General features: G+C 44.6%; 1 protein-coding gene across 5 annotated transcripts in view; it reads left to right on the plus strand.

Annotated features, from left to right (window-relative positions):
• The window catches only part of SCLT1 (sodium channel and clathrin linker 1), a 419,430-nt gene that overhangs the window by 390,112 nt on the left and 7,428 nt on the right, over positions 1–21,890 (plus strand). For all 5 annotated transcript variants that reach the window (XM_069242161.1, XM_069242151.1, XM_069242154.1 and 2 more), the window contains one exon: positions 13,644–13,739. In XM_069242161.1, the coding sequence (XP_069098262.1) occupies positions 13,644–13,739 (96 nt within the window). The remainder of the gene's footprint in view (positions 1–13,643; positions 13,740–21,890) is intronic.

The following is a 21,890-nucleotide window of genomic DNA, read 5'->3' on the forward strand; positions in this document are numbered from 1 at the left end:
GTGAACACCTACAGTTTGTTTATCTTTGTCAGTCAATATTGACGCCTTAGCGCGGTGGCGCTGATAATAGGGAACTAAAACATAGGTCTTAACTAAAACAAGGCAGCCATCTTAAAAGATTTAATTAAATAAATGCGCTAAACCAGAGCAAGCTAATTAGGGTAAAAGTCACTAGGTGAGGGGGGCACAAGTCTGCAAGCCAAAGGTTACGCTAACTCCTGTATCCCATTAAAACAAACTAGGATTCACTACAAGTGACCACCCCGCTGTGCAGCTCCTGCCCTAGGGAGGGGCACAGAGCTCTGCTAGGTGGCCAGTTGATTCTGCCATCCTGGAAATATGATGTGCAGAGGCCCCCAGGAGCATCTCAATGGTTAGGCCAGCTAGATGACGTCCCTGATAGGTTGGGCACTGCAGATAGTGACCAACCTCCTTTTAGGGTTACTTAAGGGCTTCCCTGAGGGTAGGTCCTCAGATCTTTTGAGCAAGGAACTCTTTGCAAGGCATCTTATGCTCCTGGCCTCCGAAACCACTGCTGGTCTGCTTTTGGAACTGAAACATGTCTGTATCCAGTTGGGAGGGCACCCACTGCAACATTGTTTCTCCAGTTCCTGCAAGATTTCTGCAACATTTGTGGCTGTGCATCCTCCAGGGTCACAAGGATTCTATTTGGACCAATAAGCAAGACGAAATCTCTCTTGGAATGAAGGAGTCACTCCTCTGCATCTGCAGGCACCCTAAGATGACACTGACCGGCTGGTGGATCCTGCTGTCCCATGAACATCAAAAAGCTCTGCAACACAGGTGGTGGTTTTGTGGTCCTGTCCGGGTCCAGCATGTCTTCTGACCAACATGGGAGGCAGTGGACCCTTGCTGCAATCACTGGAATGTAACGCCTATGCACCCCAACTGTTGCTCTTACCAAGACTGTTGGCTCTTCCTCCAAGACATCTTCTAGCTCCAAGAAGCCCCAGCCTCCGGCACTCTGCAACTCTAAGTTCAGCTTCCATTCTGCAGCTTCTGCGGCGTGGGACTTCTGGTTTTTTTGTGCTGCTGAGGCCTCCCTGCGACTCCTTGTGCCTGCTGCCAGTTGGTCGCTCGTGGGGGCTCCAACGATTCCTCCTGGCTTTCCTACCTGCTGAAGGCCAGCCCTGACTCCCCTCCAAAGGTCGAGTCATGTGGGCATTGCTGGTCCCAAAAAACTTGCAATCTTCTATGTGATTACTTTTTGCATTTGCCAATGCCTGTTGCTGGTCCTAATGATCACTGACCCTCCTGCAATCCAGCGACTGACGTGGGACAACTTGTGGGTGACTCCAAGGATCTTCCTCCATCCACTGGACTTCGCAGTTCGGCTTCGGCCTTCATCGACCTGCAGGAACTTCACCTCTAGGAGGGTGGGCATTGCCTACCTACACAGCCTGGACATCTCCGAGTGCTCTGGACACTGTCCGCTTCTTTTTCAGGTTCTTCATGTCTGGAATCCACCTTTGGGATCCACTTGTCGTGACAGCAGCTGGACAACTGAGGCTCCCATTGACTCCAGCGAGGGTTTCCAACGTCACTTCAACCCTATGCACCTGGGCTCCCTGGTGTAGGTACTCCAATCTTCTGGGTATCCACGGTTGGGTGTACTATTCACCCTTCTTTGTGCTAGCTGGTTTCCTCTGGTTCCCTGGGCAGGGCCCGGAATACTAGAAATTCCAACCACAACGGTCCTTTGTTAGCCTATGGGAAATCCTGCTTGATGATAACTCTAAACCCGGGCAACTGTGGGAATTTCGATACTTACCTCTGGTAATTCCTTACTCCTTGCAGCCCCTGGGTTTCTAACACACTTACCTTGGTAGGGCACCTCTATTCTTAGACCACTTTCTTAGTATATGGTTTGTCCCCCCCCACCCCTCCATAGGGTTCCATGTATATTTATGCTTTTCCTGCTTGTTTCTAAGTGTACATTTTGTATGTAGATATCTCCAAGTGGCGATATACTGTTGTTAGTATAAAAGTAGTGTTGTAATAAAGAATACCTTATTTTTGCAACACCTGGTTTGGTTCTTTCTTGGGTGACAATAACTGACTGACTACTGTGGCATTGCAAGTGTTTTACACTCCTCCTGCATAAGCTTTAGCTACTCACCACAGCTACCCCTAGAGAGATTTTGCTATCTGGACACCTGAACACTATCACTAAAGGTTGCCTGGACTCAGTATAGGGTGCCATACCATAGGTGTACTCCATAAACTGATCCAGCCTCCTACAGGAGAGATGCAGCAACGTTCCCAATCTGATGTGGACTGGGCACGACTGACTCACTGGGCATAGCGGTTGCATAGCAGTGGCCCTGAGGCACCACACATGGTTGAGGACATCTGGCTTTTCGGGGTATATCCAATCTAACTTTATGGACATGCCCTTTGATGGCACCCGCCTCTTCAGAGAAAAAGCAGACTCTGCGCTCAAGCGGTTCAAGGATTCTTGTGCTACGGCCAGGTCCTTGGGCCTCGTGGCTGCTCCTCACCCCCATCAGTCTGCTTTTCGCCCCTTTTGAAGCTACGGAAGGGGAGTCCCACAATGTCCATTCCTGTCCAGCCGCTGCGTTTGCTGCACAGCCTGTGCGGGGCCAGGGACGTGGGATCCACAACCCTTGTCGATCAGGGAGCCAGCAATCTGGCCAGTCCTCCGCCACCCAGCCCCCCTGCAGCTGTCTCCAAGTCTTCCTAGTCTGACTCTTCCCCACCAGGGACCACTCGGAGGCAGGATTCACTATCGCCTGCTCTGCTGGCAACCCATCACGTCAGACAGGTGGGTTTTGCAGTTAGTCCGAAGGGGCTGCTCCCTTCTCTTCAAGACTACTCCTCCATCCATGTCACTGTCCTATGATCGTATGACAGAGGATCACTTGGCGCTTCTTCCAGAGGAGATTACGGCTCTATTCGCCAAGGGGTCAATAGAGAGGGTCCTTGTGCCATAAGTAGGTGATGCTTGTTATTCCCGCTTCTTTCTGGTGCCCAAAAAGGACAAGGGCCTCCGCCGTATCCTAGACCTTCCATCCTTCAATCTCTACCTCAAGAAGGAGAAATTCAAAATGCGCACTCTTTCTCAGGTTCTATATGCCCTGGACCCAGGAGACTGGATGGTAGCGATGGTCTTGTAAGATGCTTTCTTCCAGATTCCCATCCTGCCTGCCCACAGATGTTGCTTACGGTTCATGGTAGGCCACAAGCATTTTCAGCTCATTGTACTCCCGTTAGGCCTGACCAGCGTCCCTCGGGTGTTCACCAAGGTGATGCGGTGGTCACAGCTCAAATGCGCAGATCAGGGATTTCAGTCTTCCCCTATCTTGACAACTGGCTGTTGGAGGCGGGCTCACCTCAGGCTATCTTCTCTCACCTTCAGACTACTGCAGACCTCCTGCATTCACTGGAATTCACTATGAACATGCCAAAATCATACCTGACCCTCAGACGCTCCCTTTCATCTGAGCTTTTTGGGCACAGTACTGTTTTGGGCTTTTCCTCCTGAGTGGCGAGTCCAGGATATTCAGGCTATGATACTGATGTTTCAGCATCTATCCTGTATTTCAGTGAGAATGATTCTGAGGCTGCTGGGCCTCAGGGCTTCCTGCATCCTGCTGGTAACATGCCAGATGGCAAATACAGGCTCTGCAGTGGAACCTAAAGTTCCAGTGGGTGCAGCATCAGGGGAATCTCTCTGCCATGATCCAGGTCTTGGGGGAACTGCGTGAGATATGCAGTGTTAGGTAATGAACCACGATTGTGTCAGAAGCAGAGCCCTCTCTCTTCCCCAACTAGATCTGACAGTAGTCACTCCTGGGATAGGGTGACCATCTGGTAGAGATGGAGATCAGAGGCATCTGGTCTCTGGCAGGGTCTGGACTTCACATCAGCCTGTTTGAGCTCCGGGCGATCAGACTAGCATTGAAAGCATTTCTTTCCTCTCTCAAACGGAAGGTAGTACAGGTGTTTATGGACAACACCACCCCCATGTGGTACTGTAACAAGCAGAGCGGGTGGGGTTATGGACCCATTGTCAAGAGGCTTTACACCTCTGAATGTGGCTGGAAAAACAGGGCATTTCCCTTGTGGTTCAACATCTGGCAGGATCTCTGAATGTCAGAGCGAACTAACTAACCAACAATGCTTAGTCGATCATGAATGGCATCTCTATCCAGAGATGGAGCAAGGACTCTTTAAGCAGTGGGGAGAGCCTTGGTTAGATCTGTTCACCTCTGCAGAGAACATGCAATGTCAACAATATTGAGCATTGAAGTTTCCAAGGCGGCACTCGCTCAGCAACACTTTTCGTCTTGAGTGGAGCTCAAGCTTCCTGTACGCCTTTCTTCCCATACCACTTCTGCCCAGAGTTCTCAAGAAGATCAAGAACGACCGGGCCTAAGTATTCCTTGTGGCTCCGGACTGGGCACGAAGAGTCTGGTATCCCAAGCTATTGAGCATGGCCATCAATCCTTACAACACACTGCCCCTTCGGGGAGGGGATCTTCTATCACAGCAGCAGGGGATGGTTCTCCACTTGAACCTGTCCAGCCTCTGCCTTCTTGCGTGGAGATTGAGCGGTGGCAGTTGACAGCTTTTGACCTGCCTCCTGAAGTCTGTAATGTAATCTTGGCAGCCAGGTATCCCTCCACCAAAACGGTATACCCCTGTCATTAGAAGAAATTTATGGCATGGTGCACTAACAAATCTAGTGACCCCCTATCTGAAGTTCTGTTGTTTATACTTTCTTTGGGCCAGCAGGGCTCTGCCATAGGCAGTCTCAAAGGTTATTTGTCTGCAATCTTTGCTTTCTTATGGTTGCCTGATCAACCTTACAAAAAAGGAAGAGGGGGAAAAAAACAGTGCATCAGTCCCCCTACATGAACCTAATCCATGAATTAAGATTCACAGTTCCGAGGTCTAAGCATTAGCTTACTAGGAACAATAGCCCTCACTTACCATTAGGTGACATGATTCATCATCCGGCCATGCTACTTGTCAGGCCGGCACTGCAATGCCTGATGGACCTTTCTAGAGAGCTCTTTGCTGGAGAACTTTTCAAAGAAATTGCCGGTGGTGAGTGAAAGTCTGAGGGACTAGAACAAAAAAAACAATCTTTACTCTAGTCTGAAACCAATGTCAAGATTAAAAACCTAGAAAGGGAAAGCAAAGTATAATGATCTAGTTCCCTAAAATTCAGGAAAGTGTGTACCTAACACCTCAACTGTTGGTGTATGTGTGGAAAGACTGTGGGGGTACTTCCTACACTACAGTAAAAATAAAAATAAAATTACTCCTTGCCACCTAGGTTTCTCATATCTAGAATCTTACAGTAGCAATTCGTACTGCAAAGTGCAGGAACCTGATTAAGAAATAGAATTACAAATGATCAATCACATACTCATGAGCACACTTCTCTCCCTGACAGTAAGTGTTTCAGGTGTATGTGAACACTGCCGCTGTACTGGTGCTCAATGTGGGGTGTATGGTGTAAATGTAAACATGCACAGAAAACCGCAAAGCATGCCCCACTGAGTTACTCTTAACCTCCTAGATTCCAGTATAAAGCCCCCTTGGGGATAACATCGACACTAGCCGTTTGTCCAGTAAGGCAATCTGACATACATGGATGTAATCAACATGGAGAAAGAGTGTTATCCAGACATTCCCTAGCTATTTCTTTTCTGAGCATACACTCGTACCCCAATGATGGTAAGCCTACCCTGCCTCAGTGGAATCTGCGAGGTAAGTAAGCACATGCACCCTTCTAAATAAGCCCTACAGGTAGGTGGTTACCCCCAAATTGACAGCTCCCACCAGCTGGCTAGCTTCTTGAATATTGACACCATTTATCATATAACGTGGCCATCTCCATTTGATGTATGGTGTTTAATAAATGCAGGAGCTTGTATCTTTTTCCCATTACTATAAACTCCACATGGACTCTGTAAGTCTACTCAGAGATCTCTGTGATACAAAGGCTGATGCAGTAAATAACTCAATATTGTTTAATGGGAAGGTTCGTATACATAAACTGATCAACCTTCTTTGTTTAAATCTGCTAATGTAAATAGGTTCCTTAAAGGCTTTTCTCATGTTTCCTCCATCCCCATTCATTATGCCCCAAAAGGACTTGAATTTGTTTTTGACTTTTCTCATGTGTGCTCCTTTTGAGCCTCTCCAAAATTGTCCTCTCAGGCTCCTCACTCTGAAGACAGCCTTCCTTGTCACATCTACCTGCAGAGTGAGGGAACTGCAGGCATTGTCATCCAAGGGGCCCTACCTTTCCATTTATCCTGACAAAGTGGTGCTTAACACTTGGGCCTCCTTTCTGTCGAAAGTGGTCATACCATTCCTTGTAGGTCAATCCATCATTTTGCCTACTTTTTATTACCACTGCTTCCTTCAAATGAAGAGGAGAGACTCCGTCTCCTGCATTGGCGTTTTACCTTGAGTATACTAAAGCGTTTCAGGTGGATGATCAGCTCTATGTTGGGTATGTGGGTGCGAAGACCGAGCAGGCAGTGCAGAAGAGAACCATCTCCAGATGGTCGTACTATGAATTAAAGTGTGCTACACATTAGCTCAGAAGTAACCCCCAGAACATTTGCATGCTCATTCTACCAGATCTAAAGCTACATCCACTGCATTAGCATTCGGATTTCCAATCCTGGACATCTGTCAGGTGACAATGTGGGCATCTCTGCACATGTTTACCAAACACTCATGCCTAGATAGCCCGGAGTGGTGGTCACTTTGCCCTTTCAGTCCTGCAGGACTTTCTGGTGTGATCTAAGCTCACAGACCCACCTCCGGGGATGGTATTGCTTGGGTATCTATACTAAGATAAGGAATCTGCAACTAGATGTCTGTAACAGATAGACAAGTTACTTATCTTCGGTAATGCCTTATATGATAGGATATATAGGACCTGCGATCTCACATCCGGTGCAGATGAAGCCAGCGACGGACGCTGAGCTGATGAACGCCATTAAACAGCGTGAAGGGGTGCTGCTTGAGGAAAATCTCAGGCTCCAGACTGACGCCTGGGGGAAATTATAACATAAGGAATCAGCACCTAGATATTGTTTCTACCAGATAAGGCGTTATTGAAGGTAAGTAACTTGTCTATTAGCTCCAAACTCGCATGTTGCTGCAAGTATCCTTAACGCCAATACATACTCCTCCAAACTCTCCCCAGCATGTTGCTTCTGTTTAAAGACATCATGCTTCTCTAGCATAAAACTGAGCTCATCGGAGTAATGCTTGCGTAACCTTTCCACAACCATATTGTTCTGATCCCAATCACCATCCCCAGACTGACCGACCCTGTTGTAGTGTCAACACTGGTAAGTTGTTGAAAATGTCTTGCGCAGCTTGCCCCAAGCTACCAAACAATAATTCCATTTTCCATACTGAAGAATAATCCGTAGCATCAACTCCAACCAAATAAATTTCAAATAACCTAAGCCACTATTTCCATTTGATTGATGGTTTACCAGGATTCTAAAGAAATTGTGGTTGTTCAAACTGGTATGTTGACATTGATAATGCCATAATATACAGCACAATATATGAATCAAGCAATGCAGCTGACTAAGGTACAAATGTTCCTGAGAGCCTTTCTGAGCATTTGAAACTCAGATGGCTACATTAAAAATGCATCAAAGGGATTTTGGCAGTTTTAAAGAAAGATAAGCCTGTACCTCTGGGTTGGATATCAGGGGTGTCTGTCACCGATTTTGCAGGCCAGAATGAAACCTCTTAGATCAATAAATAACTTGGCTGCTGTGTCACTCACGTGATTCAGCTGTCTATTGGGCCTGCCCAATATGCCCAATCCAAGACAGCTGTGCGGAAACGTCACCAACGCGATGACTCTTTTCCACCTGATCACCAATGCCTGCAGATAAGGTGCAAACAGGTGAGAGGGGAGAAGCATCACTGATGTAATGATACAATCTCACCCATCCATTGGTGCCCTCTCTAGCTCCCTTGCGCTCTGGGCTGTCTGCATGTGGTTACCAACGCTGTTGGTGCGAGCTCACTACCTCAACACTCGTCACCAGTATAAAGTAAGTAGTCCAACTCAAAGAAAACTGATGAAAAGGACTTTATTGGTACTCAAAGCGACCATGACACAAACACGTCCTTTACTTCCAAGTTCCTAGTAGCAACTGATTAACCGGTCATTGCTAGAACCTTAGAACCTTATACATGCATTCTAACCTGACCTCATAACGTACACTTACAACAGTGTTCTGCATCATTTATCAAATGAAGCAACAAGATACCTTTACTGCCTCTGATCAGAGTCAGCCAGCCTTTGAAGATGGCAGTGGAGATGATGTGAATGACTTGCCAAGCCCATTAGGATGACCGTTTCTACCTGAACATACAGGAGGCCAGTGGGCTGGATACATCCCCTGATACTGGATTGATTCTGCCCTCACCTCAATCCCCCCAGACCACCAGTGAAGGAAGCGCTTCCTTTGTTGTGGTGATCAGAGATGCAGCTAAGTGTTTGGACCCACGAATCCCTTCTGTGGCGGTAAAGACTAATGTACTCACAGGGTTTTTACAGCCTTGGCACGCTTCGTCCGAGCCTTTGCTATCATTTAAAGAAGCCCTTACTTACAGAGGGATGGGTTTTTGGGCAAAGCCTTGTTCTTTCACACCAATGAACAGACAGGTAGTTAGGCGCCATAAACTGGCACCAGGTGCCCCCAATGTTGTGACTTCCACCAGCAAGGTGATCCCCAGCTCATTTCCTATAACACTTCCAGGAGAGCTGGGCCAAAGTGTTTACCTTGGACTTTTCAGCAACTGCCAGGCAGTTTCTCTAGCAACTTCTTTCATTTTGAGGGTGCTCCAGAGGTCTGTCATACAGGCAGCATCAGTCCCCTCCCCACTCACCCCAGCAGCAGGTACCCATTCCTTTTGTGGTTATGGGCTGGGTTTGGGCAGACATTGTGGAGGTCACCAAGCACATCAATCATTCTAGTCCCTCAACCGACCTGCTGCATCTTCCACCCATATCAAAGCAGCTTTCAGAGGAGCACAAGGCCATTTTGTTGCAAGAGGTGCAGGCTGTCTTGGGCCATAGAGAGGGTACCAGACTCGGAAAGAGAGGCTGGTTGTTACCTCCACCATTTCCTTATGGCTGAGAATGGCACAGACTTTCATTCTATTTTAGATCTCCGTCCTTTGAACTCCTTCCTGTGGAAGGACAGATTCAGGATGCTCACACAGGCCCAGGTTCTGCCCGCTCTAGATCCAGGCTATTGGATGGTAATCCTGGATCTGCAAGGCACTTATTTTCATATACCCATCCTGCAGTGCCACAGGTGTTACCTGCAGTTTAAGGTAGGCCAGGAACATTTTCATTTTGCCATGCTCCCCCACAGCCTCATTGGTGCTCTTGGATATTTGGGGAAGTGATTGTGGTGGTTGGAGCACACCTTAGGAGGTTGGGGAATAGCAGTTTTTACCTAACTCGACAACTCGCTGTTAAAGGCGGGCTCACCAAAGTCGTAGACCACCTTCCAACATTGCAAATCTTCTGACATGGTTGGGATTCCCAGTCAACGTGCAGAAATCACACCTGACTCCTTTCGAAAGGCTCCCTTTCATTGAAGCCATCTTGGATATAGTGCAGTTTAAGGCCTTCCCACTGTCACAATGAGTTTGAGACATTCAGACTATGATCCTTGATGTTTCAGGCTCTGTTCTGGGTCTCAGTCAACAAGCAGGATGCAGGAGTCCAAGAATCCCCAGAGCCACTCAGACTGTGTCAGGCTATTCATTGGATTCTGAAGACTCAGTGGGCCCAGCACCAAAGGAGCATGCCCGAGTCCATCCAGTTTTCGAGGGAGACTGCTGAAGATCTGCAATGGCATCTGCTCGACCAGTCTGGATCAATAGCAGTCCTTTCTCCCTTCCCCACCCAGATTTAATGGTGGTGATGGACGTGTCCCTGCTGGGTTGAGGAGATCATGTGGGAGAGGTGGAGCTCAGAGGCCTCTGGTCATCAGCAGTAACCCACCTCCACATCAGCTTGTTAGAATTGTGGTCCATCTGCCTGGCGCTGAAGGCCTTCTGCCCGTCCATCAAAGGGATGTTGGCTTAGGCCCTCACGAACAAATCCACAGCCATGTGGAACTACAGCAATAAGGGTGGTGTGGTGGCCAGGAGGCTCTGCACCTTTGGAGGTGGTTGGAACATTAGACCATCTCCCTTATAGTGAACCAGCTGATGGGATCCTTGAAAGCAAGAGCGGATGAGCTCAGCTGGTGGTACCTAGTGGATTATGAATGGCATCTGTATCCCAGAGCAGCACAGGGTGTCTTCTGACAATGGGGAGAACCCTGGCTATAGATCTCTTCACCACTGTCAAACTTGCAGTGTCAGTTCTTTGCACATTGGTGTGCACATACAACCTCTCTCTATGGGATGTTCTTTGGCTGGAGTGGGGCATGGCTCTCATATACGCCATCCCCCTCTGCCTTTCCTGCCCAGAATATTGCAGTAAATCAGGAATTACTAGGCCTAAATCATCCCAGTGGCTTCAGATTGGGCCAGAGTGTGGTATTCAGAACTTCTGTGCCCAAACTACCATTTTGGATGGATCTTCTGTTGCAGCAGTAGAATAGGGTTCTCCACTCAATCCTGTGCAGTCTGCACCTCCATGCATGGAGGTCGAGCAATGCAGTTGATTATTGATCTGCCACACAAAGTTGTTGAAAGCATTTTTTATACCAGTCGTCCTTCCTTGTAGCCTGTTTACACTAGGCACTAGGACATATTTTTGGCCTGGTGTGGGTTCCGCAAGGCAAACCCTTCACTTGTTATACTTTTTGATATTTTCCTTTGTTTTCTCTTTGGCTCAGCAAGTGTTTACCACTTTTAATAGTAATTTGTCAGCCCTTTCAGCATTTCTGCATTTTCCAGACCAACCATCCTTGTTTAAATCACCTGATGCATTTTCTAAACGGTTTGGCCCATATGTTTCCTAACAATTAATTTGTGATGCCAGAGTGGGACCTTAAGTAAGTCTTTACATTTCTCATGTGTACTCACTTCAAACCGATGCACTGCTGCTCGCTGCAACTTCTGACCCAAAAGATGGTTTCCTGATACCGATCACTTCAGCTTGTCGCATGAATGAGCTTAAGGCTGTCTGTGCAGTCGGCCTACACCACCTGTTTTCTGGGCGAGCTGCTGCTGAGGACGCAGGCAAGCTTTTTTGCAAACATTTTGAACATTTTGATGCTGGGCAATACATCTCTATTCCAGTGTTCTTTGTGCCGCCTCACCCCTCAAAAGAGGAAGATCTGCTCCATCTAGTAGACCCCAAAAGAGCTTTAAACTTTTAAATCAAGCACACCAAAGAGCATCTGGTAGGCAATAACATTTTTGTGGGATTATTTGGAGCAAAGAAAGGGAAGGCAGTGCAGAAAAGCACTCAGTCAAGGAGAATAGTCCTCTGCATTAAGATCTGCTATCCATTGGCCAAACCGCAGCCCACGGAAGGACTAATGGTGCATTCTGCAAGGACCAAGGCTGCTACCACTGTATTGGAACTTGGAGTGCCTATACTTAACATCTGTTATTTCACAATGTGGGGATCAGTGCAGATGTTCATGAAGCACTACTGCCTTGACAGCCAGGCCCTAAGGGAAGGTCAATTTGCTCACTATGCTGCAGGTCTTCTTTTTCTGAGCCTACTTCAGACCCTCCACCTTTGAGAGGTACTGCTATGACATTTATTCTAACAGCGAGGAACTTGCAGTTAGAAGTATCCATCAGAGGAATAAGTTACTTATCTTCGGTAACTCTTTACTGTGAATACTCTAACTGCAGATTCCTCACTGCTCTCCCACTTCCCCATCTCTGGAGATGTCTATTTTAACCCTCTACAAAGGTCCCACATTAGTGATACGCACACTGGTACGGACAGTTGTTTTATACTCCACATCCCAGGGTGCTGAAAGACTCAAGCAAGAAATTGACATTGCCATTTATTTACACTGCACTCTGTCACTTCCAGGGCGAAGCCTATGTGGAGTTATACAGCCCTCCCCCCAACCTTCCTCCACCCCTCCCCCTTTTGTGTGTGTTCGAGCACTGCAATGAAACGTTTCCAGATCCTGTTTGCCATTTGGGGAATATTCTGGTGAGGAGTCTTGCTGTGAGAAAGAACATCCACCAGAAAGCTTATCTGATGGTAAGTAACTTGTTCATCATATATACATTTTCTTCTTATGGCAATAATGCCCTCTCATAGCTTTCACCATTATACGATTCTTGCATTTGTGATTTTGTATGGAAAATGTCAGTACATTAATAGTGTACAGATAAAGTCTAATCCAGTGTTTGTCAGTGTTTTACTTAGTTGAAGAAGAGATGCCTCTTTTATAATCTGAGACAGTGTTCAAAGATGCTATCTTGTTTGGTATTTGAACATCGTTTAATATGTGTTTACTGATAATTTGAGCCAGTGGCATCAAATGACATTACATTTTTAAAATGAAATAGATGCCACTAAGAATATGTAAACTGTTTTTTCTCTCTGAGAAACCTTTGGCATTTTTGCTATTTACTACTTCTCTGGACATGGATTTCCATTCAGAATTCGTTAACATTTCTTTGCTGTATTCTTCACTTTTCTGTTATATTGTGTTGATATGGTTTTCTCAGTCTAGCTATTTAAAGAACTATAAAGTTCTATCTAGATCATCCAAAGTCTAATAAAGTGTTGAGAAGACTGTTGTGTATGGTACCCCTAGTCCAGACAAGCAGGTGTTCCCTGGCTCTATTACTTACTGGTTTGTATCCTCTACTTTGGCGTGTTGAACTCTGTGCGTCTTTTTCTTTATGTAACTGCAGTTGGGTCGCAGGCTGTTCTTCCACTGTGCATTCTTGTTTGTGGTATGCAAAGCAACTACTTGTGCTACATTTCATCTTTCTTATAAACACTGTGCAGTGGATGTCTCTTCACTGCATATGTCCAATATGGGCAAGCCATGCTCAACTTGGCCAACTGCTTTCAAACACCAGCACCAGCTGTGAGGATTTATTTGTCCTTAGTCTGAATGAGTGGGGATGGGATTTATGATTAAGTGGAAGGTATTCCATAGTGGCTTTTGTATGCCGTGCTCTACGACTAATTCTTTTTGCTGACTACTCACCCACTAACTCCACTGTTAATGTTTGTCTATTTCTGTAACTATTTTATAAACGTACAAAATGGCAAGTAAGTTAGAGGGAGCACACACAAATGACAGAGAGAAGAGTGTATATGGGGGGGAGGGGGAACTTGGTACCTAATGCATAGATATAACCATAAAAACACTAGGTTTGAATATGAGTATATGTGACGTAAGCTAAAGATACGTTGAGCAGCAGGTACTATAAATTTCATATTATGTTTTGAATTCAGTGTGATTTTGTTATCTGAAACAGATATTTGAGAAGCATTCCCACATTACTGAGTATTATTGTCTGGCGAAATCTGCTTTTGATATTATTTGAATGAGGTATACAGTGGGCCGCTACTTATAGTTTACTCTACATGTACGGTTTTCTTCAAAAATACTTGTGACATGTGCTTTCATTTTTGTTAGTATGAAAAGTTGATGACAGAATATCAAGAGAAGACAAGTAGGCTTCAAAGGCGACTAATTCAGGCTGAACAGCGGGCCGCATCAGCATCTCAACAGGTAAACCAACTACCACAGGCACTAAATAAACGCCTCACGATTGATAGAGGTTATCATGATTGTAGAGGATTAATTACTGCAGATTTCTCCATGGATGGGCAGCTTTGTTAGACCTACATAAACGTGTACATTACATATTTTAATTTGAGTATTCGCGATGGAGTAATTAACGTGTGAATTGTGCTAGTTTTATCACAACAATTTTTATTTAGATTCAGGTTCTGCGTACACGCCGGTTGGGAGTGAAAGGAAAACTCCCCTTTTCCGTTTCTATTCTTTTTTCACTTTACGACGATTATATTGGAATTTTGTGCTTAGTTTGGATCTCTAATCACGCGATACACTTTGGCTTTATATTATTACGGAAATAATTGAAGAGCCCTCAGGAAGTCATTGCGAGCAATTTTTGCACAACGAAACACGTGTTGGCTGTTGGCTGTTTGTCTTTTGGAGCAATCTTGAATTAAAAATAAAACTGGATATACTACAAGACATGGACACTGATTTGTTACCTACCCGTGTGGCTTGGATTTTCTGATTGTTGTCGTTTTCTCTCCCTGAGAAGTGTGGAGAAGTTGGGAGGATCCTCCTTCCGAGAGTACCGTGACAATTAATGTTTGTTTATTAGCGATATATGGTGGAATTTCCGTGAGCGCCAGCCCTATAAAAAATCCCCCCTGTTCTATTGTTATAATTTGTACGTAGTTCGTTGTATGCCACATTTAAGCCCTCATTAGTAATGACCTGTAAATTACAGTGGGCCAATTGGAATTACGATTTTTGGTTTTCCACATGCAGGTTTTAGCTGATAAAAGCAGCTGAAATCTCTGTTTAAAAGACTGTCGAAAAAAGCCTGCGGGAATGGAAAGGGAAGCACCGATTCCCGCATGTTGTTCCCCAAAACCTTGTAATTCCCGTTATTTTCCTGCTCCCTGGAATTACCAGGATCTGTGGTAAGAGTCATTCTGGTTGAGGAAATAGTGGGCATGTTGACGGGTCACCAATAATGAAACGCTTCTTGTCATTTACAAGAAATGAAAATCCTTTTTAAAAGAGGCGTTATTAATATTGCAAAAAAATGCTAACGATTTAGTACTTACTGAGCACCCAATTGTTTTTTTTTTGTTTTTTTTTAAACCAGAGAACAGTATATTTGGGATATTTTACATTCACCCCCTTCAGTAATTTGGTTTCCAGCTGATTGAGACCTGGAAGTTCATTTAGTTTTGTAACGTACGGTCAACGCATGCCTCAGCTGGAGATGCTGAAATAAGTGACTTTTTGTATCTTCAAATGGGAGCAGAACTGTTCCCTCAGGTGACCTATTCCAATATTGTCCCACCTACCAAAGCCCTGCAACTTCGACACCTGACCCAACTATTCGCCCCACCACAATGGGGTCGCTTTTGGATTCAGTGGAGTTTATGGATGCCATCGGGTCAGAATTTGAGTTGACAGTGGACCTAGGTGTCGCCTTATTGAATACATGACAAATAACAAAGAAAAAGGGGACAACCTTAGGAATTACGGACTACACCAAACACCTTCACTTCCCAACAAAAGCATTGGACTTACATGTCCACGCAGAGCTGAACTCACAATTATGATGGTTAGTTCGGCCTAGTTAATGGAACCCAAATAGTAACAACATAACTTTTTTGCACTTGTTACTGCTAAAGGACACAAACTCCAAATCTGTATTCAAACTGAAACTCAAATGTACTGCAGATCTTTTGAAAGGGGACGGATTGAACATTGTAAGATTGAAGAGAATTGCAAACTAAACCATGGTCTGTAAATCATTGCCTCCTTCCTTCCTACCTAAGAGTTGGTATGTACCAACCAGTCCTCCTGGTACAGGTGCCGCTAGTTACCCAGATTGTGGGGCTAGCTCGCAACTGGTGCCTGCACCTAGGTAAATCTTGAGGGAGATTTCATTTCAAAAGGAGACCATGCAGAATGGCAAATCACTGGAATTGCTGGTATTCCCGATATATTAAGAAGTTCCAGATCAAGGGGCAACACAGAATTTCACCCTGTGACATTTGTATGATCTGCTACAGTGTCTCCCACTTGAAACTGAGAAAGTCTCAGTGAAGCACTTTGCTCCCTTCAAGCTGATAATAAGAGCCCTTGCCTTGTTCTGTTCTCTGTACTATAATTCTTACGGAAATAATCATACAAGCCACATGTGTTTCAGGATCATATAATGGAGGTTGCAATGTTTCATCTTTTTCAATCAGTGCCTTACCTATTGTCCTCCACTGTCACGCCAGTATTCCATAACTAATTCTAAGAAACATGAACTACTGTGTGGTCACATTTACAGTGAACACACCTAATAATGTTTAATCATTATGTCTTTCCTGTCTTGAAATATTCAAGTAAAAAAGAAAGAAAGAGAGAAAAAAAGAAATGTAAACACAACCAGCTCGTCTCCTCTTTATTAAATGTGTTTAATGAATCACTGTGGTCTCTGAATAGTTCTCATAAATCTATGAATGGGTGTGCTACTAGCATCCATTAACATATCATTCCAAAGAAATGTACTTTCTACTTCTTGGCCAGGAGCATCTTTTGGAATGTTCCGTGCAGAGTATTCTCATTATGTGAGATTCAGTTGTGCTCTTGCGATGTCAGTTCAGATTCCTTGCCGAATCTAGCTCCATGCATCATAAGCTTGAGTTTTTCACCCATTCGAAAGGTGAAACATACTTTTCAAAGAATGTTTATAAAGAAGGTGCAGAAATCACAGTTCCTTTTACCTAGGTTATCTGGAATGGAGCATGTCTTGTAGGAGCATCAGTTTTCCCCAGGTGAGGCTGTTTCACAAGTACCCAAAGTCCCCGCCTGAAGGTTGAATCCTTTGCAGGTCGTTTACTGTCAGCATATGCTTAAATTTTCTGTTTTGCACTTTGGTCACTTTTAAATACACTGTCAAGATCAGGATGTTTGAAACACTGCACATCTGGTTGCCTAGTCTCTCTGCCACAACCAAACCGGAGCTCACAAGGGGATTTACGTGTTGAAGCGTGGACTCACTCTATGATCACACAAAACTTGACACAAGGCAGCTGCACTGAAATTTGTGCAAACTTCTTTTGTTCATTTTTGGCCATGAACCTTTCAGCAATGCCATTCACTTTGTGGCCACAGTGGTGCGTATTAACTGTAGTTAATACTCATATAATGCAGGACATATGGACATTGTATTCCTTTGGCTGGCGCCCCGTGTCTGACTTGAGCATATCATATATCCCTGTAAAACAAGTACCTCATCCAGTATTGCGAGTATAACTGAGGCAGATGTAAATTTCGCTTGCCGAACCGTTGGACAGCATGGATACTGATTGATAAGGACAAGCAAATAATGACCTCAGTCTATTACCCCATGAACAGCCACAGTCAATCAAATGTTTTCCGAAGGTTTGACACAATTCATTTCTCAAAGGCACTAGACCTTCCAATGCCTAAATGACAGGATTGTATCATCTCATCTACCAGAGAATCTAAATCAGGAAACCTGACTTTTCACTCAAAAATGTATTTGAAGCTAATATATCCCTATGGCCGTGATGTGCTATTTAAACTACTTTTCTTTAATTGTTGTGGAATTACAAGCAACGTTTTTCAAGTGTAGTCCTTTTATTGAGATCATCAATCAAAGTTCTACTTGCTTGTATACTGGCATTTTGTTGCTCTTTACTCCTTCTTGAAACTTATTTGATCTGTTTCACCTCATTCATTTGTGTTATTTGAATCACTTGTGACAGCCTCACAAGAAGTGCTTACCAATTAATTTTCTGTTAGCCTTTCCTGCACTGATTGTCTTACAGGGAAACGTATGTATTCCTTGCCACCGAGTTTTGTCCCTTTAATGTTAGTATTGGATGGCGTGAAATATAGTTAGTTGGGTTATATTCCTTGTCTGGTTAATGAACAGTTTTCCATCATGATCCATAATTATGATCCATAAAAATCTTGTTTCCCACCTTTCCATTTTCACTGGCATTTTTCTTTTAAATTACTATGTAAGGTAAGGAATGTGTGATGATTGTACATACTTTGCCATATAAAAATACATAAATTAATTACTATGTAATGTAAGGAATGTGTGCCGATACTACATACTTTGCCATATAAAAAAAAAACAAATATTTCACTTGTCCTACCTATTGTCAAACCTTCCTTTTCCGTCCATCAGTATGCTTTATCAAATTTTGTTAACTTTCAGCGTGCACATGAAATTATGTATTTCACTAAGTCTTTGTTTAACTTAGGCTGTGCAAGTATTACCCGGACAAGGCTTGCATCTATTCTTCGTCCTGTGCACGACTGTGGCTCAGTGTAGCCATACGTTTTGCAGACGATGTCTCTTTTATTTTGTTAAATAATTCATCAAGTTTCTCACATGTCCTTTTTTAGTTAGTTCTTTTAGAGTGCACTTACTGTTCTTTACTTCCCTTATTATCTTTCTAGTTATTTTTTTATGTCTCTGCCACACATTGCATTCCAAAATAAGGCACTTGTTTTGGCAAAGGGCCATATGTGTAGAGAAATTAGTTATGTATCAGTTCTTTTCCTCTAATTCAAGCTAAAGAATAATTAAACAGAACAGCTCCAGTTAAGAAACATCATATCCCCTAACAGAGGCCTTGAGTGTCAAATCTTTTACAATAGCACGTTTTTTAAAATTATGTTTGCTCCTTTTACAATTTGAGATACCTAGGGCGTCTGCCCTGACATTTCTTCGTGAGGTCTAGTGCCTTGACTATGAGGTCATTCCACGTTCTTACCAGTGTATGGGTTCTTTTCCATGATTTTGTGCTTCAGGGGAAAAGATTGATTAACAGATAGCACTATCTTTGAGTTTCTTAATTTCTTGAACATTTAACCAACTGTAGACATTTATTTTGAATTGGATACACCTCAGTTAGTTTAAATGTCAGGAGAACCAAGACCAGAATTTGTGCAATTACATTTCTCAGAACAACAGGTGCCCATATCCCCCTTTCCAATACATGTTTCTTTGTGCATTGTGGTATTGCCTTATTTAATTGTATCTTGGAGTTTGCCAAAGTGGAGGACTGGATGAGGTGCTGCCCAGTGAAACCTTTTCACATTTGGCTGTAGTTTGCTAATGATTCTCTCATATTCTGATGAGTCTGGAAGTAGAGGTGAAGGCTCTCCAATTTGCGAAAAAAGACTATGTTTGGGCAAAGTTAATCAATTAAAATCAGAAGAAGACCACAAACTTGAGATACTGGAGAAGAGTCCTGTCAACAACAGGAGTTTCAGAGTCAATGTGGAGAATGCCAGGACAAGCCGGAAAACATTGAAGGTACACTACACCGTGCAGGGACAGAGGCAAATTCCATCATTAAAAGACCTAGGTTGGTCGAGCGACGATGAAGATAACATTGCTAAAGGAGTTGAAGGAGAGTGGTCGGACGCCAAGATAAGAATCATCAAGAGAGAATCTCTCAAACACAAGGGGAAGAGATCCCCAGGTAACGCCTAAAAAACATTCAGAGCCAAAGTCTCGAGCACCAGACTCAGACACAAAAAGGAACTTTGACGTAAAAAAAAAAAAAAAAAACCTGCTGATTGAAGGCAAACCCAAACAGAAGGAACTCCTAGGATTCCTCAGCAGGGACACCGCAGATGGAAAAAGCCCTGAAAATATGAAGTTGAAAGACCATCAAAGTCGAAAAGATTCAAAAGACCTCAGGAGGTGTTGAAAAAATAGGCGATCAATACATTATCGAAAGATTTTTTGACGTTGAAGAGAAACTCTGCGCAAACACTTGATTCTCGAAGAACAGTCAGCCAAAATCAAAAGAAAGAAAAAACATCTTGAGGCTGAATTAGCAGCATTACTGCAAAAGAAGAGGGATTTTCACACTTCCCTTCAAGAATTCAGATCTCTCAAAAATCTACTGTGCCAACAGAACAAGTAGAGGAGGAGGTCAAAGAACTGGACCTGCCTATGACACCAGAGCCACAAGAAGATGAGGAAGAATTCTTCGTTGAAGAGGAGGACACAGAAATCATGGGGGGTTTGCCAGGAATCTGAGGAGTCAGAATATGCAGACACACAGTGGCAGGATCTAGAAACACATTCCCCGAAGGAGGGGTTTGACTCTTATCCATCAAGGCTTTCCCCTCTAGGTGAAATTTTAAGGTACGGACAGATCATAAAGAAAGTGACAGAAAAATATGAAGTTAAACTGGAGGAAAAATCACAATCAAGCTTTCTCCTAGATATCTTGATGCCCTTGCAAACAAGAACCAGTTTCCACCACTGCTGCCTAGTATCCTAAATCAGGGAACAGGCATTCAATGAGCCTGCTACGTGCAGAGCTGTACCTCCCAAGGGCAGAAAAAACTACAAACACTCATCTAAAGACCCTTAATATATAAAAGGAACGGTGCCAGCAGACACCATCATCACAACTACGGCAAGAAAAAGGGCCAGTATCCTCACAATGTCTGGGCCCCCACCAGATGAAGAAAGCACCAAGATGGATCTGATGGAGAGAACATTTGGGAGAGGTGCAGCCAGTCAGTGGTTGATAGCCAACTCTAACGCTTTTCTAAATATGTATACTTAACAACATTGGGAGAAAATGGCAGAGCTAATGAAGCACTTAGCAGAGCATTACAAAGAGAGCAGAAAGCCTGGTGGAAGAAGGCAAGAACATTGATAATAAAGTCTGCATCTGATAGAGACATCTTCCCCAGGCATCAGACTGGATCCAGAGAATTTTGTGAGCAGTACCCTTGTGCACCGTCAGGTGGCATCGATCAGCCCTGCAGCCGTTGTTGGTGTCGTCCGCGTGGAATAGGACGCGCTGACGTCAGTTCTTTTGTTTCCACACAAGCAAGCGCTGTTCATTTTTGACTGGCTTTTTTTGATTATTATTATTTATTTATTTTTGAATATTTTTGGGGAGGTTTTCTACTCCTGGTGCCTCGAGGATTTCATCTTGGAAGACCAGTTTCAAGCCCTGCAGATCTTGTCATTGGTTGATGTCCATGACAGATCCTCACTTCATTGGTCTTTGGTGCCTGGAGTATGACAACGACTGGAAGTCATGTTCCGAGTGTCGAGCTATAAATCCAAATGCTTTAAGTAAGCAGTCCATAAAGCTACTGGCAGCCCGATGCTCAACTCTGCGCAAGTCGAGATCACAGTATAGAGGAAGGTCCTGGGATCGGTTGTGGAGTCCTCCATCATCGTTGTCACACTCTAAGTCCTCGGAGCACTCTAGTAAGTTGAGGCACAAGAAGAATTCTAAGAAGAAGTTGAAGTGTTCTTCAACTTCTAATTTGTCAGCCGACGTTCTAGGCCTTGTTCTGCAGAGCCTGGGCTGACCCCATGCTTCCCCATGTTTACGGGAGCCAGAACAGCCCCTGCCCAACCTAAAGAGTTATATGAGGCCACCCACCTCATGCCGGAAGAGGCCCCTTCGGGTTCTGTGCCAGCGGCTTTGGACTCAGCGCTAAGGGGCTGTCCGGACTGACATTGGTTGTACCACTCCAACCTTTCCAGACGACTATGCTATCAGCGCCGTCCGCGCCTATGGGCTATACCACCCCTTTTGTAATCCATGACTCCACCAAAGAGCCAGATAGGCATCGTCTGATGCGGATTCTGACACCAGCAGGAGCCTTACCTCCTAGGTGGGATCCTGAGTCCATTTCTTATGGGCTAGGTTACGAGGATGAAGAGTAGGGGATGCTGGACCCTCTAGAATACCAGCTTCATGAAGACTAACTATGGACTGGCATGCAGACTTGGGTGAAGCCAGCGGACTGGATACTTCTCCAGAGACTGGTGTGCTTTCTCTCCCTACCATGGCTATGGAGGTGGGAGCTTCCTACTCTATGATGGTGAGGAGGGCAGCTGAGGTCTTGGACCTTGAGTTGCCATCAGAAGTAATCTCTTGACAGAGGTGCTACAACCGGGAGCTTCTACCTCAGAACCCATGTTCCTGTTAAATGAGGCCATTGCGAATGTCCTACTGGATACCTCTTCCAAAACCAGCACTGGGGTGCATGTGAATAGGACAATTGCCCACTACAGGGGACTCAAGTATTCTGACACAACTCCCCACCCCTGAGAGTTTGGTTGTCAGTCTCTACCTC

The sequence above is a fragment of the Pleurodeles waltl genome, chromosome 1_2 (genome assembly GCF_031143425.1).
Source record: "Pleurodeles waltl isolate 20211129_DDA chromosome 1_2, aPleWal1.hap1.20221129, whole genome shotgun sequence".
Lineage (NCBI taxonomy): Eukaryota > Metazoa > Chordata > Amphibia > Caudata > Salamandridae > Pleurodeles > Pleurodeles waltl.